This window comes from Paramisgurnus dabryanus, chromosome 16, assembly GCF_030506205.2.
Source record: "Paramisgurnus dabryanus chromosome 16, PD_genome_1.1, whole genome shotgun sequence".
Lineage (NCBI taxonomy): Eukaryota > Metazoa > Chordata > Actinopteri > Cypriniformes > Cobitidae > Paramisgurnus > Paramisgurnus dabryanus.
Genome location: NC_133352.1, coordinates 30874416 through 30891597, shown reverse-complemented (window position 1 = coordinate 30891597; position 17182 = coordinate 30874416). Strand labels below are relative to the sequence as shown.

The window sequence follows — 17182 nt, the reverse complement described above, 5'->3', positions numbered from 1 at the left end:
TAAGAGAAAAAAAAAGAAAAAATACCCATATAAGCGGAAAAAATAAAGATAAAAAGTTTTTCCTTTTTGTTTTTTTGTTTATGGTTTGTGTAAAAGCAGAGGGTCTGTTCTTTCATTTGATATATTTGTGTGTTTATATATTTTTAGAAGAAAATTTTTCTGTAAGACATTTTGTGAAACTTTTGTAAAAAAATGCTTGCTGGCAACTTTTCGAAAAAAAAAAAAAAGCCTGGCGGGGAATGATTTAAAAACAGAGAAAAAGAGTTTGAGCATGTGCATACGTCTTGTTATTGTCCATAATCATTTGTTGCTCACCTTAGTAGCAAAGGAGCAAAAGATTTTGCTTTAGTAAAGCTAATAGGCTCAGCATAAACACAAGCATATACTCCGCCATTATCAGGTTTACTAAAACCAAACTTTTATAAAATCTCCTGCCAGGGTGTATATTTTAAGAAACTCATTATTTTGTAGCCGGTGAAACCAGTGCTAAGGGGAAACTGCAATGGCTTCTGATTGGCCAATGTCTTTACGATTAGGGATATATCATCACCTGTTGGTTTGGCATGCTATGGACAACGCTTCATACCAGGTTTTTGCATGTTCGTGTGGACGCAGAGATTTTTTTGACGAAGGAGGGAATTTTATTTTCTAAAAAAATACCGGTTTCAGGCTCCCAAAACGCCAGATTCGTCGGAACAAAAACGCCAATACTAGGGATGCACCAATCAATCGATATTAAAGGGACACTCCACTTTTTTTGATAATATTCTTATTTTCCAGCTCTCATAGAGTTAAATATTAGATTTTTGCCGTTTTGGAATCCATTCAGCTGATCTCCGGGTCTGGCACTACTACTTTTAGCATAGCTTAGCACAATCCATTGAATCAGATTAGAAAATTAGCATCGTGCTCAAAAATAACCGAAGAGTTTGGATATTTTTCCTATTTAAAACTTGACTCTTCAGTAGTTACATCATGTAGTAAGACCGACAGAAAATTAAAAGTTGATATTTTCTAGGCAGATATGGCTAGGACTATACTCTCATTCTGGTGTAATAATCAAGGACTTTTCTGCTGTAATATGGCTGCAAAAGGCGCAATGATATTACGCAGCAGCCGAAAATAGTCCCCTTTGTATCTTTCAATAGCAAGGGACTTTTTTTGGGCACTGTATAATATCATTGCGCTTCCTGCAACCATGTTACGGTAGCAAAGTCCTTGACTGAGTTCTGAGTACACAATGTAACTACAGAAGAGTCAAGTTTTAAATAGGAAAAATATCGAAGCTCTTGCTAAATGGTCTAATCAGATTCAATGGATTGCTAATGGATTAGCTATGCTAAAAGTGGTAGCACCAGGGGAGCAGGAAAATTAGAATTTTTTTTTAAAGTGGAGTGTCCCTTTAAAACAATAATACAGGCTACCTAATTACGGAAAGTAATATAACAAAGGCAACATTTGTGCTTATTTTCTTTATCTAGAAAAAAGGTTAACAGTTATCAAAGAGCTTGCATATCAGCTTGAAGAATCGGTATCAGGCATTGCTATCAGCTAATCATGACGACACGAAATCAGTACTTGAAATCGGCTGCAAAAACATATCCTGATTGGAGCATCCCTAGTCGATACGATACAAAACTTTTACGTATACAGCTTAACTTGAAACATACGTCGATTGTGATTTACTAAGAATTATTTGGGTATTATATGTTTGTTTGATCCTGAAGTTGGTTCTGTAGCATGTTTGCATTTGGTTCTGCAGTGTTTGTGTCCAAACAGAGAGACAGAGAGAGAAAGAGACTCTGTTTTGATTGATTAACCTCTAAATCACAATGTCATTCAGAATTCAATCCAGTAAATGAATCTGACTCAGCAGAAGAAACTCAAAGAGATTTACAATGAAGCGTGCGTGTAAAAACTCTAGTCATTTAATTAAATAAGCACAGAGCCAAAACATAAAAGCACATTTTATTATTCTAGTATTCTTTGTTCTGCACACACACACACACACACACACACAAACACACACAACACACACACACACACACACACACACACACACACACACACACACACACACACACACACACACACACACACACACACACACACACCATCTCTGTCTATGAATCAATTCAAACTGATATATATATATATGATTTAGCACTGTGTGTGTGTGTGTGTGTGTGTGTGTGTGTGTGTGTGTGTGTGTGTGTGTGTGTGTGTGTGTGTGTGTGTGTGTGTGTGTGTGTGTGTGTGTGTGTGTGTGTGTGTGTGTGTGTGTGTGTGTGTGTGTGTGTACACATAGACAGACAGACAGGTCTGCACAGGAAGTACTCTTCTCCAACTGCCTTGGAAACAATGAAATGCTTGTGTGTCTCTAAAACACAGATGTTCCTCTGCATGTGAGAAATGTCTGACTGGCCTGTACAGTAGATGTCTAAATAGCATGAGAAAAATTGTAGTTATAGTTATTGATGATTGTGTTTTTACCTTCCTCTCGACACAGCTAAGGCATCGATCTCATCAAAGAAAATAATGGATGGGGCAACTTGTCTGGCCTTTCGGAAAACCTGCACACACACACACAATATATATTTTCATTTGTTAACACTGACATTATCAATCGCTCAATAGCCCATAAAATCAGTGACTGTCTCTTTAAACAGGTGTGTTGGGTACTGGCCCTTTAAATAAGGTACAGATGGGCAAGTCTTACCTCTCTGACGGATCGCTCGGATTCACCGACATATTTACTGAGTAACTCTGGACCCTGAGAGAGACAAAATCACAACTTATCAAAATCACAATGTTTAAAGACTATAAATGTGCAATGTAAATACAAATGACAATAATTCCTTTTTATTTGAAAGTTTAAAGAATATGGGGGTAAAATTGGCTTAAAAATCTTAATGGTTCTAAAAACTTAACATTTTAAGACACAAAACATTTAAACTACAAATAATTTTAACTACAATAGTTGTAAAGATTTTTTTGCATTATGAAAAGTGTCTGAACTCGAGCTTCAATTGCCAGTTAACTTTAAAATTTAAAAGCCAAAATCTGAAAGCTCAGATATTTGAAGGAAACTCTATCGCCCCCTTCAGTATGATCTGTTATATTATCACTATAAATGGAAGGAAACACAAAGACACAAACACCACTGATCATTGGTTTCTGTGTGTTTCACATGCAGCAGATAAAAACTAAACTTAGTCTGAAAACTTCTCTCTTCTGTTCTTGTTCAAACTAACACTAAACAAATAACAATAAACCAGAAGAAAGGCAGAGGACATGTGGCTAGGAGCGCCTCTCTCTCTCTCTCTCGTTCATGCTTTTCAACACCACCTGACTTACACACTTTAACTACACACACACACACACACACACACACTCTTGTTGTCATTTTTTGTCTGAGGGTGTGTTTTCCCTAACTTCCTGTAGAGAGATTAATATCAGGAGTGCACACAGAAATGCAAGCGAGCGTCTCTCAGACAAAACATCCGGCAGGACAATTCAGCCAGAAACATGCCAGGGTTTACACCGGTAAAACATTCACAACTATACACATCATGATATTTAGATACAACAGGTAGATATACAGATTATATACAGGTGAGCGGAAACACACACTTGTGTCCAACACACACTTGTGTTATTTTTTTTTATAGTTTTATAGACATTTTGTAATGATGGTAAAGAAACAGCTTTGTGATTTTGGTAGCATACATATAAGACATGTTGTACATTATAATAACATTTATCCATTTAGTAACTCATGCGTACACAAGTATTCTGAGTCATTCTGAGCCGAAGAAAATGAAGACCAGTGGTTCTTAAACTTTTCGGTGTGTCCTCGCTTATGTAGGGTGCATCCCTTTGCGGTCCCCCCAAAAAATTTCATCACATTAAAACAATCTCAAACTTAAAATCTAAATTAAACAAAAACATATTACATGACACAATGTAGTAATATTGGTTAGTACCCTTAATTTCAGACCGATCTCATGAAAAGTTGTGTTATAGTCATTCAAAATTTGATTAATTTATTTGTGTCCATGGCACGAAATTTAGGTTTTTTTCATGCCTTGAGCAAGAATGTCTTTGTCGTGTCACTCACACGAATTTCTATAAATAGTTTTTCGTGTCCGTTGCACAACTTTCTTCTTTGTTTTATTTTATGTATTGTTTTCTCTTTGGTTTTTCCTATTTTCTTACCATTGTCGCTTGGGGTTGGGGTTAGAATCACTTTCTGTTACATTTTTAGACATCATAACCCAATCCCAAACTCTAACTCCAACTCCAGGCAAGAATAGTTTTAAAAGCAGAAGAAACATGTAGAAACCAATATATAAAACTACAACCTAAACCAAACACCAAATCTAAACCCAACCCCAAGCGACAATGATTTAAAAAATAAAAAATGAGAAAACAATACATAAAATGACTCGAAAAAAAAGTTGTGCCACAAGCATGAAAAACTATTTAAAGAAAATTTTGCATATTTAAAGAAATGTCTTGTGACAAAAACCTTCATGCTCAAGGCATGAAATAATTACAAATCAAGAATAAATAAATGACATTTTTTGTGACTATAACAAAACTTTCCGTGAGATCATGTTGCTTAATTTCTAAGGTTAACTATTTCCCTGCCATTGACGAGTTTTTCCGTCAATCCGTATTTCCTCTATTATCCACCAGGTGGAGCTCTTACCCAATTTAAAAAACCCGGAAGCAACCCCTTAGAAAACAGTTCAAACTTATCTTTATCAAAAGTCTATCAAAATGTGATTATCTCAGCTTTTGCTGAACATTTGTATAATATACACATATTTGAGAGGTGATAAAAAATAGAACAAATGAAGGTAGTGTGAAACAGGTTTTTTTGTTTGAAAGCAGATGGTCTGTTCTTTTATCTGATATATTGTATGTTTTTTTTTTATTATTGGAAAAGAGTTAAATTATACAGATTTCATGATGAATTTGTAAAAATGTCATATCTCTGGCAACATCTCACGCCCCCCAGTTTGAGAACCACTGCTGTAGACAGTCTAACCTTCTAAATTGCTCAACAACATGAAAATCATGCATGCGTCAAGTATGCTTTTTAATAACTATAAGCTTAAATCACATTTAAGGAAAACATTTGAACAAGATTTTTAAAATCGTAAAGTTAGACTGCATGTTTTTTAAACAGACTGAGAATGCTTGAAAGTACATTGTACATTTACACAATGTAAACATGTTTAATTTTCATATTATTTATCTTATTTTAATTCGGGGGGTTACATGACAAAACCTTTCCATTTCTTCCACCAAAATTAAACTTTAAGTAAACCGCTTCGCACTTTTTCAGTCATACACACATGAACATTATATACCTTGATAGAGATGAAGTTGAGCTGACTCTCGTTGGCTAAAGCTTTAGCGATCATGGTTTTGGAGCAGCCGGGCGGTCCATACAGCAGAACACCTTTAGGGGGCGATATACCCAATCTGCTGAAAGCCTCTGGATGTTTCAGCGGCCACTCAACGGCTTGCTTCAGCTTCAGTTTAACTTCCTCCATCCCACCAATATCACTCCACCGAACCTGCGCAAACACACACAGCTACTGAATCCTCTGGATTTATTACTTATATGGAGAACACCGAGACATTCGTTGGCAAAGAAAACGTGACACAGATTAGACACACAAAAACATTTCAAAGCCTTAAATCTTCACTCAAATGCACACACACTGGGGTCTCATGACGTGGATGTTTCTTATGTATAAGATTTGGCAGGCACTTTTATCCTAAGTGACTTTATAAGTGCATTACAAGGTATACATATTTTTATCAGTATGAGCATATGCTCTACCACTAAGCTATACAGGGGCACAAATTAGAGAATACTGTGGAGGTGTGTGTGTACACTGGATTTGAAAAGTAATTTATTTTTTTATGTATTTATTTATTTATTTAATAAGTAATTAGGTTATTTAAACATTTAGGGGGCTTTTGAAATGTGTTTGGGTCAAAAAAATTGAGAAATTCAAAAATCTTTTTAAAAAACTTGATTTAAAAGCATGCATCAGGTATTTTTCAATGCACCTAGTGTATTTATGTTGATTTTATGCAATAAAAATTACATTTGCCCCAGAAATTCAAAAATCTTTAAAAGAAACTTGATTTAAAAGCATGCATCAGGTATTTTTCAATGCACATAGTGTATTTATGTTGATTTTATGCAATGAAAAAATTTCATTTGCACCAGAAATTCAAAAATCTTTAAAAGAAACTTGATTTATTAAGCATGCATCCGGTATATTTCAATGCACATAGTGTATTTATGTTGATTTTATGCAATGAAAATTTCATTTGCATCAGAAATTCAAAAATATTTTTAAAAAACTTGATTTAAAAGCATGCATCAGGTATATTTCAATGCACATAGTGTATTTATGTTGATTTTATGCAAAATAAAATACATGTGCATATGAAATTCAAAAATCTTTTTAAAATACTTGATTAAAAGCATGCATCAGGTATATTTCAATGCACATAGTGTATTTATGTTGATTTTTTTACAATGAAAAAGTACATTTGCATCAGAAATTAAAAAATCTTTTTAAAAAACTTGATTTAAAAGCATGCATCGGGTATATTTCAATGCACATAGTGTATATATGTTGTTTTTATGCAAAAAAATTACATTTGCACCAGAAATTCAAAAATCTTTACAAAAAAAACCTGATTTAAAAGCATGCATCGGGTATATTTCAATGCACATAGTGTATTTATGTTGATTTTATGCAATGAAAAATTTCATTTGCATCAGAAATTCAAAAATCTTTAAAAGAAACTTGATTTAAAAGCATGCATCAGGTATATTTCAATGCACATAGTGTATTTATGTTGATTTTATGCAATAAAAATTACATTTGCAACAGAAATTCAAAAATCTTTTTAAAAAACTTGATTTAAAAGCATGCATCGGGTTTATTTCAATGCACATAGTGTATTTATGTTGATTTTATGCAATGAAAAAATTTCATGTGCATAAGAAATTCAAAAATCTTTAAAAAAAAAACTGATTTAAAAGCATGCATCGGGTATATTTCAATGCACATAGTGTATTTATGTTGATTTTTATGCAAAAAAATACATTTGCATAAGAAATTCAAAAATCTTTTTTAAAAAAACTGATTTAAAAGCATGCATCGGGTATATTTCAATGCACATAGTGTATTTATGTTGATTTTTATGCAAAAAAATACATTTGCATAAGAAATTCAAAAATCCTAAAAAAAAAATTTGATTTAAAAGCATGCATCAGGTATATTTCAATGCACATAGTGTATTTATGTTGATTTTATGCAATGAAAAAATTTCATTTGCATCAGAAATTCAAAAATCTTTTTAAAAAACTTGATTTAAAAGCATGCATCGGGTTTATTTCAATGCACATAGTGTATTTATGTTGATTTTATGCAATAAACAATTACATTTGCACCATTTTTATGAAAGTTAAAACTGAATGGACCTGAAAATGTCAAATGGTGTAAACGCCAATTGCGCCAAAGAATGAGAAATGTTAAATATTTTATCCACCTTGATGGCATGTAAGCGTAATCATCAAAAAAAATTAAAAAAATCGAATGTATTAGTTATTTCTAAATGTAAATTTGAATGCATTTCTTTAATATTTGTCCGAACATATGCTGAAAACAGCTCTGTTTTCTAAATAATCTTTGAAAAAAAATTCTAAACTAGATGATTATATTTTATTCCAAATTTTTTATAAAAATATTTATATTTTCATAAAAAAATACTAGCTACACCAATTACACCACATTGACACTTTTACAATTATCCCCCAGATATACTTTCGAAATTAAATAAAACCAGAAATGTTAGACTTGGTCCTCATAAAAGAGAATGTGTGCAAGTTATCTTCCAAGTTATTTTGACATTTTAACCCTTTTACATTTACTTGAACCATACGGACACAAAATAATTAATGTCACATCATTGACCCGTTTGAATTTTACTGTTGTACCTTTGGCACGTCAATGGCGACCTCTCTCATTGCACTGGGTTTGACCTCTGTCATGGCCAGCCTGAGGTCAGAAGCCGTGACTTTTACTCTGTTTATCACCTGGACATCAGAGAGAGCAGGTGTGGATCCTAAAACCCTCCTTAGTGCATGTAAACCTGCAAACACACACACATGCACACCTGTATTTAATATATGTATTTTATACTGCACATTATTAAACTGCACGAAATCAGTGTCTCTGTGTTTTTGCTGAATTTCTTCATGTATGACCTGTACAAGCAACAATGAGAGAGAGAGAGACCTTTGCGCTAATGTAGAAACGAAGCATTTTTGCTTTGTTAATAATATACAGATGTCATCTTCAAAATCCAGTTCTTTTCATGGAATGAGTTTCATCTCTGCGAACTGTCGGTACAAGTTGATTTATTTCCTGCAGGCTGTCCTCCGCTCCAATACAAAGTAAACATCCGACAGTACAGTGGGGGGGCATATCAGATCCTAATGTGAATCAAATGTGAACTCCTGATCTCACTAAAAACTAAGACTCACGAATCACACAAAACTGCTCCACAAAAACACACAGAGAGAGAGAGAAAGTGGAACAGGAAATCTGTTAAAATAGAGAGAGAGTCAATTTGTGCAGTAGAAACGGCCGACAGACCAGCGGTTACAATCTGCAACACGCTGTCCAATTAACCAGTAACCTTCAAATCCTGCACATGTAATCCAGAAACTGATTCAAGATGGAAAAACGGAAGAGAGACGGAAAATTGTGCAAAACCTGAATCTTTCCACATGTCCACTCCTGTACAGCTGCTGGAACTGAAACAACAATAAACTCTGAGTCTATACAATAAGGCAGCATGGAGCACGCTCGCTGCAGATGGACATGAGGAACGTTACTGGATTTTATAAACAGACACCACCAATAAACTGTCCTGTCACACAGTTGAGTCTGTGGTCACAATCTCATCTGCAGTAAAATGCTTTATAAGGTAAAAACCGTCCATCATTCAAACTGCAGGACTGCGCATGAGAAAGATTTAGTAAGACTTCTCCACTGCCTTTCTTTATATTGAGATATAGTGAAGGCTTTTCCATAAACTAATTACACTATATGCTACACATTACAAATGTAAGTTTTAGCATAGCATTAACATACTACAGTAAAAATCACCTTTACTGTATTATTGAAACATCTATATTCACATTATATCTTTAGTCACAGTCTTAAATCTTATCTGAACTAGGAGTTTAAACGTCAGTAAACAGAATCTTCAGAGAAAATTAATCGGAACAACAGAGTTGATTCAGTAAAGAATCATCAGAGGTAACAAACCTGTACAGATTTTTATTCCGAGATACTGAATCAGCAAAGCAATCATTAGATGAGTTGATTCAATATAGAATCATCAGATGGGTTGAATTAGCATAGAAACATCAATGGGAATGAATCACTACAGAATCATTACAGGGGTTGAATCAGTACAGAACCATCAGAGAAGTTGATTCAATATAGAACCATCAGAGAAGTTGAATCAGTACAGAATCATCAGAGAGGTTGATTCACTACAGAATCATTACAGGGGTTGAATCAGTACAGAATAATCATAGAAGTTGATTCAAAATAGAAGCATCAGAGGGGTTGATTCAATATAGAATCATCAGAGGGGTTGAATCAGTACAGAATCATCAGAGGAGTTGAATCAGTACAGAATCATAAGAGGGGTTGATTCAGTAAAGAATCATCAGAGGGGTTGAATCAATATAGAATCATCAGAGGGGTTGAATCAGTACAGAATCATCAGAGGAGTTGAATGAGTACAGAATCATCAGAGGAGTTGATTCAATATAGAATCATCAGATTGGTAGAATCAGTACAGAATCATCAAAGGGGTTGATTCACTACAGAATCATTACAGGGGTTAAATCAGTACAGAATCATCATAGAAGTTGAATTAATATAGAACCATCAGAGGGGTTGATTCAATATAGAACCATCAGAGGGGTTGAATCAGTACAGAATCATCAGAGGAGTTGAATCAGTACAGAATCATCAGAGGAGTTGAATCAGTATAGAATCATCAGAGGAGTTGAATCAGTACAGAATCATCAGAGAAGTTGATTCAATATAGAACCATCAGAGGGGTTAATTCAGTAAAGAATCATCAGAGGGATTGAATCAGTACAGAACAATCAGAGGTAACAAACCTGTACAGATTTTTCTTCAGAGATACTGAATCAGCACATAATCATTATATGAGTTGATTCAATATAGAATCATCAGATGGGTTGAATCAGCACAGAAACATCAATGGGAATGAGTCACTACAGAACCATCAGAGGGATTGAATCAATACAGAATCATCAGAGGGATTGATTCAATCTAGAATCATCAGAGAAGTTGAATCAGCATCAGAGGGGTTGATTCACTACAGAATCGTTACAGGGGTTGAATCAGTACAGAATCATCATATAAGTTGATTCAATATAGAACCATCAGAGGGGTTGAATCAGTACAGAATCATCAGATGAGTTGAATCAGTACAGAATTATCAGAGGAGTTGAATCAGTACTGAATCATAAGAAGGGTTGGATCAGTACAAAAACATCAGAGAAGTTGATTCAGTATAGAATCATCAGAGGGGTTGAATCAGTACAGAACAATCAGAGGTAAAAAACCTGTATAGATTTTTCTTCAGAAATACTGAATCAGCACAGAATCATTAGATGAGTTGATTCAATATAGAATCATCAGATGGGTTGAATCAGCACAGAAGCATCAATGGGAATGAATCACTACAGAATCATTACAGGGGTGGGTGAATCAGTACAGAACCATCAGAAAGTTGATTCAATATAGAACCATCAGAGGGGTTGAATCAGTACAGAATCATCAGAGGGATTGATTCAATCTAGAATCATCAGAGAAGTTGAATCAGTACAGAATCATCAGAGAAGTTGATTGAATATAGAATCATCGGATGGGTTGAATCAGTACAGAATCATCATAGAAGTTGATTCAATATAGAGTCATCAGAGGGGTTGAATCAGTACAGAATCATCAGAGGTGTTGAAACAGTACAGAATCATCAGAGGAGTTGAAACAGTACAGAATCATCTGAGAAGTTGATTCAATATAGAACCATCAGAGGAGTAGATTCAATATAGAACCATTAAGCCGCCTTTCCACTGCACACGACATACGGAAACGACAGTCGGAGTTCTCCCCCTAGTGGCGGTCTTAATGAAGTTTCAGTTTAATGTATATGGGAGGGAAGCTCATTCCAGCGCAAGAGGCTTCATTCTAATATATTTACCATGGTGGAATACATAAATGAAGGCAAATGAATGAAATAAAAAAACAGCTATGCATATATGACAACGATTGCCAATATTTTTTGGAGAGAACATATGAAGACAAGATTAAAATATTACAGATGGTCGGCACTTCACGCAGACCCTTTGCGACTCTCCATAGGAAATGAATGACTTCTGGCTTATCGGCCGTCGTGTGCAGTGGAAAGGCGGCTTTAGAGGGGTTGATTCAATATAGAACCATTAGAGGGGTTGATTCAATATAGAATCATCAGAGAATTTGAATCAGTACAGAATCATCAAAGGTGTTGATTCAATATAGAATCATCAGATGGGTTGAATCAGTACAGAATCACCAGATGGTTGAATCAGTACAGAATCATCAGAGGGGTTGATTCAATATAGAATCACCAGAGGAGTTGAATCAATATAGAATCACCAGATGGTTGAATCAGTACAGAATCATCAGAGGGGTTGATTCAATATAGAATCATCAGATAATTTGAATGAGTACAAAATTACCAGTGGGGTCCAATCAGCACAGTATCATCAGTGGGGTTAAATCAGTTCTGAATAATCAGAGGAGTTAATTCAGTACAGAATCATCAGAGGAGTTGAATCAGTACTAAATCAGAGGGAACAAACCTGTAAAGATTTATCTGAAGGAATGAATAAATAAAGTATTATTAAAGGGAATAAATCAGTACACAACCATCCATGAGAATGAATCAGTATAGAATCATCAGTGGAAATGAATCAGTACTAAATAATCAGAAAGAATGAATCTCCAGTTCCAAATACAAATGATAAAGTAAACTACAGAGACACAGCTGAGCAGTCAGACTGGATATCAGACTGTTAGCAGAGTGTGGTGTGGGACGATTCTTTGAAATCTGATTATTTAAAAAAAAATTTAATTGTGTGCATGATTATTGATTAATGCTTATTAAACCATACCACCTGCTATATACAATAAGAAGCAAACCTATCATCCAAATTAAGATTGATAAATCACACAGGCCCGGATGGCCTGATGGTTCCAGAGGACTGCAGGATAAAGCTCAGATGACGATTGTGAGTGCACTTTGTTTTCCGGACTGCAGTAGATCATTCAGGGAAAACTGCAGATTATCGATCAGATGCGGATGTAGAGTTGAGTTTCATTGAATGAGGGAGATTTGAGTTCTAGCTAATGACTCCAGAATGCTGAGCACACCGTAATACTAAACACACACACACAAGATCTCAGCTCCAGCATTTCCTGTGGAGACACACAATGTCTGTAACCTCTGAACACACAAACACAGACAGAGAGAAGGAGAGAGAGAGTGTATGGTAAAAATAGAGAGAATCATGGACGCTGTTTATCCAATCCATGGGTCTCCTGGGAGCAGAGCAGCCTGATTTTCTTTGGCAAGGTCAAGACATCCCTGTGTTTGTGTGTGCATGCAGATGCATCTTTGTTTAAAAATAACACATTGGTATTAAGGATGTGCAGGTGTTTGTTAAAGGCTGAACAATGAAAGGTTACTTGCGTGTGTGCACAAGTTAAAAGAAATCCTGTGCGTGTCTGAGTTTATGTCATCTATGTCCTCTAAAATACACACTTAAAAATACAGGTGCTTTAATGGTTCATTGGCATGCCCCATTCTGGGTACTCTCAACAGTACATCTCAAAATTGGGAAGATTACAATTAAGATTTTACGATGTTTTTTTTGGAAGGATCACCCACCCACAGCAGGTGGCACAACTAGGAAATCCATCGTAGGCTAGACCATCTTATTCGATTCAGAGTCCTCGCATTAAAGTCCACATCCTTAAAAGGTCCCACCGTTGAATTGGGAGGTTTGCACAAACAGTGTAAACTCACCAGCTTCTTTGCAGACTGCAGCGAGATCCGCTCCTACGTATCCATGTGCCACGTCCGCTAGTTCCTGCAGCTCTTCAGCGGAGATGTCACAGGGCATTGAGCTCAGCTGTTTCTGGAAGATATCCATTCGGCCACCAGCACTGGGAACACCGATCTCAAGCTCCTTATCAAAGCGGCCGGGGCGCCTCAGGGCTGGATCTAACGCGTGAGGACGATTCGTTGCCCCCAACACCAACAGCTGTCCGCTGTGATCCTCCTTTAGAAATTAAATATGGTTGATTGTTTGCATGGGCTTTACACAAATGCACTGATAAAATGAGGAATAGGCCTGGAGTCCTCATCCAAAAAAACATCTACACCCTAAACGATTGACACTTACTGATCCGATGCCATCCATGAGGGTCAGCAGGGTGGCCACGACCCGTTTCTCCACTTCGTTTTGAGCACCTTCTCTCTTTGGACACAGAGCGTCTAACTCGTCAATAAAAATGATCGCCGGCTGCCTGGTCAAAACACATGTTTCGTTTCATTTACGTTTTTATTATTTCAAAACAGTTAAATAATGTCTTTGTTAGTACCTCTGTGATGCGTCTGTGAATATCTGCCTCAGTCTGGCTTCTGTTTCACCATAAAATCTTCAGAAAGTTTAAAACATGTTTATCTGCTCACAAACACACTGATTCACTCGCAAACTAAAATGACTCAATCAAACGAATCAACCAAAACTGTTCTGAGATGAATCAAACATTATAAATTAACTAATTAATCAGATACTAAACTGTGTACTTAATATCTTGTATGAATGACTAAATCCATTGTGTTGTGAAGCATTACAAGTAACCCCATCAAATTAACTCATTCCCAGCCCGCCTTTTTTTTAAAGTTGCCCGCCAGCATTTTGTTTCACAAAAGGCCTTCCAGGAAAATTTTCATCTATTAATATATATATACACATACAAATATGTCAAATGAATGAATAGACCCTCTGCTTTCAAACAAACAAACAAAACGGGAAAAAACTTTTTATCTTTATCTATACATTTTATAACCTCTTAAATATGCGTAGGTTTTTTCAAAAATAGCACATTTTGAGCAAAAAGCGGAAATAATTCCATTTTTGTTAAGGAATTTTGTTAGAGATCAGATTCAGAACGAAGATCAAAAAAATACATGGAGTTTAAAATGTTAAATTAGTTTTTTGCTTCAGTTTTTTATAAAGTTGGTAATAGACATCTAGTGGATAATAGCGGAATTACAAATTACCATAAAAACTTGTAAGGATAGGGTCATTGGCAGAGAAATGTTTTCTCTTAATTGACAAGATAACTCGTCAATGGCTGGAAACGAGTTAATTTGTAAAAGAAATGTATTTATTTATTCCAAAATGCTCAGAAATGAACAAATATATATATAATATGTGACCCTGGACCACAAAACCATAAGGGTCATTTTTCAAATTAAGATGTATAAATCATCTGAAAGCTGAATAAATTAGATTTTCATTGATGTATGTTTTTTTTTAGGACAGGACAATATTTGGGGGATATACAAATATTTTAAAATCTGGAATTTTAGGGTGCAAACAATCCAAATATTGAGAAAACTGACTTTAAAGTTATGATAAATACATTTGATATATTTACAGTAGAACATTTAAAAAACATCTTCATGTAACATGATCTTTACTTAAAATCCTAATGATTTTAGCATCAAAAAATGATCATTTTGACCCATACAATGTATTGTTGGCTATTGTTACAAATATAACCGTGAGACTTGTGACTAGTTTTGTGGGTCCAGGGTCACATATATGTTTTTTTTAGTAGGAAAACCCAAATACATATGAAGAGAAGACATCTAAGATGTTTTCTTGTAAAATTAGCTTTTTTATTAGACTATTATGTTTAGGTTCAGTCATTTGACTTTAATGGCAATAAAAAGGTTTTTGGTAATAATTGATATGCCTTATTTTCACAAATTTTACTTTATTGATATAAAAAAATGAACTGTTGGCATTTAACGAATTCTGCAAACAAACCAGTGTTTTGAATGGCCTAACGCCGCCTTTCCACTGTACATGACAATCGATAAACCAGAAGTCATTTACATGGAGAGTTGCAAAGGGGCTGAGTGAGGTGACGAACATCTGCGGATGCGTAATTTTCTGATACGTACGATATGCCGACCGGAAGTGATGCATTTTAGTGTATTGCAATCAAAAACTGTGTATGAGCTAAAAATTATTAATCTCTTTTTGATTACAACACTTAAATCCGTTAAAAACTATGTATTACTGATAAGCAATAAATTATTCATGTACTATTTACACATTATTATTTTTAATCGCATCGCAATATGTAATCTCCAAAAATATTGGTATTTATCAGCATATATCCATAGCTGTTTATAGTTTCATTCATTTGTATTCATTTATTTATTCCACTATAGTGAATACTCGTATGCTGTGCTGAAATGAGTTTCTCTCCCATGTAGGGCTGTCACAATGATTAAATAATCGCCTCATCACGATTGTTTGACCTCACTGCAATGATTTCAGATCACCGCAATGATCGCACATCTCTCTAAAAACACAAGGGGGAGCTGCAGCGCCTGTATAAACGAGACAGTATCAGATTACTTTTAAATATGTGTAATGTGTATTAACATTTACTGCCAGGTAAACCTTGCAAAAGATTTTATTTAAATAATCAAAACAATATGTGAAAATTATTTCATGAACAAAGAACAAAAAATGTATGAGAATTAAATGTCATAGCAGCAATAAAACAAACAATTAAACGTCATAATCGCCAACGCTCTAAAACAAGCAATTAAAGGTGCAGTGTGTAAATTTTAGCGTCATCTAGTGGTGAGGTTGGGAATTGCAACCAACGGCTCAGTCCACTGCCCAACCCTCGCATTTAAAATACATAGAGAAGCTACAATAACCACCACCAGACAAACATTTAATTGTTGGAGACAACTTATTAAAAAAGTTTGCCCGTTAAGGGCTTCTGTAGAAACATGGTGGAACAAAATGGCGACATCCATGCAAAGGGACCCTCTGTGTTTGTAGATAAAAACGTCTCATTCTAAGGTTATATAAAACATAATGGTTAATTTTAAAAGGTCTTTATACACCTCTGATAATATAGTTTTGTATATTATTTTGATTTTTTCAAGAGATCCTTCTAAAAATTACACACTGCACCTTTAATTGTCATAATCGTCTTATTAGACAATTAACCATCAGCCAAATTTCATAATTGTGACAGTCCTACTCCCATGTTGGCACAGATTTAGGATTAAACTGAAATTTTCTAACAATTGCCACTAGGGGGCGAATGGAAAGGCGGCCTGAGGCCAGCATTGAGCAAATTTAATAAGAAGTATCATTATCAATTATCTAACTTTTGACAAAGGTCTATTAAACGCTATTTAAACTATCATTTCAAAATTTTATGGAAATCAAATGGTCTGTAGGCTTTTACTGAACCTGAAACCATCATCTAACCTCTTCTGAGTTCATGAGGTGTCTGCGTTGAAGTATTCATGTTATCTTTAAAAGTCAACCTCTCAATGGAGTAAATGAAGGGGATTTTACACTCCACTGATTACAGTTATCACCACTGACCACACACACACATACTTGCTCATGATTTCAGGGCCATTGATTACAGTCATGTATGCTCCCACTTCATTGGCTACTGCTCGTCCAATCATAGTCTTCCCTGTGCCTGGTGGGCCAAACAGCAGTACGCCTCTAGGGGGCGGGATTCCTGTGATCAAACACATGCCAAAATAACATCACTACATTATGCTCTCTATACCATAAAAAATCTTAATCTTCATTTGCTGGTTAAATAATGAATACAGGTGGTGATGTTAAATGACAGCTGGTGTTAGTAAGTTAGTAAAAATTATCATCCAGGTATTCCACTCAAATAGAAAT

The 17182-nt window shown here is 35.1% G+C and overlaps 1 protein-coding gene across 2 annotated transcripts in view; it reads right to left on the bottom strand.

The window, feature by feature from the left end:
- Positions 1–17182, bottom strand: part of afg2a (AFG2 AAA ATPase homolog A) — a 57804-nt gene that overhangs the window by 37590 nt on the left and 3032 nt on the right. For both annotated transcript variants that reach the window (XM_065275205.2, XM_065275206.2), the window contains exons 6-13: positions 16880–17009; positions 13809–13865; positions 13610–13733; positions 13231–13486; positions 8042–8196; positions 5382–5591; positions 2720–2773; positions 2494–2573 (exon numbers count right to left, since the gene is read on the bottom strand). In XM_065275205.2, coding sequence (XP_065131277.1) covers positions 2494–2573; positions 2720–2773; positions 5382–5591; positions 8042–8196; positions 13231–13486; positions 13610–13733; positions 13809–13865; positions 16880–17009 — 1066 coding nt within the window. The remainder of the gene's footprint in view (positions 1–2493; positions 2574–2719; positions 2774–5381; positions 5592–8041; positions 8197–13230; positions 13487–13609; positions 13734–13808; positions 13866–16879; positions 17010–17182) is intronic.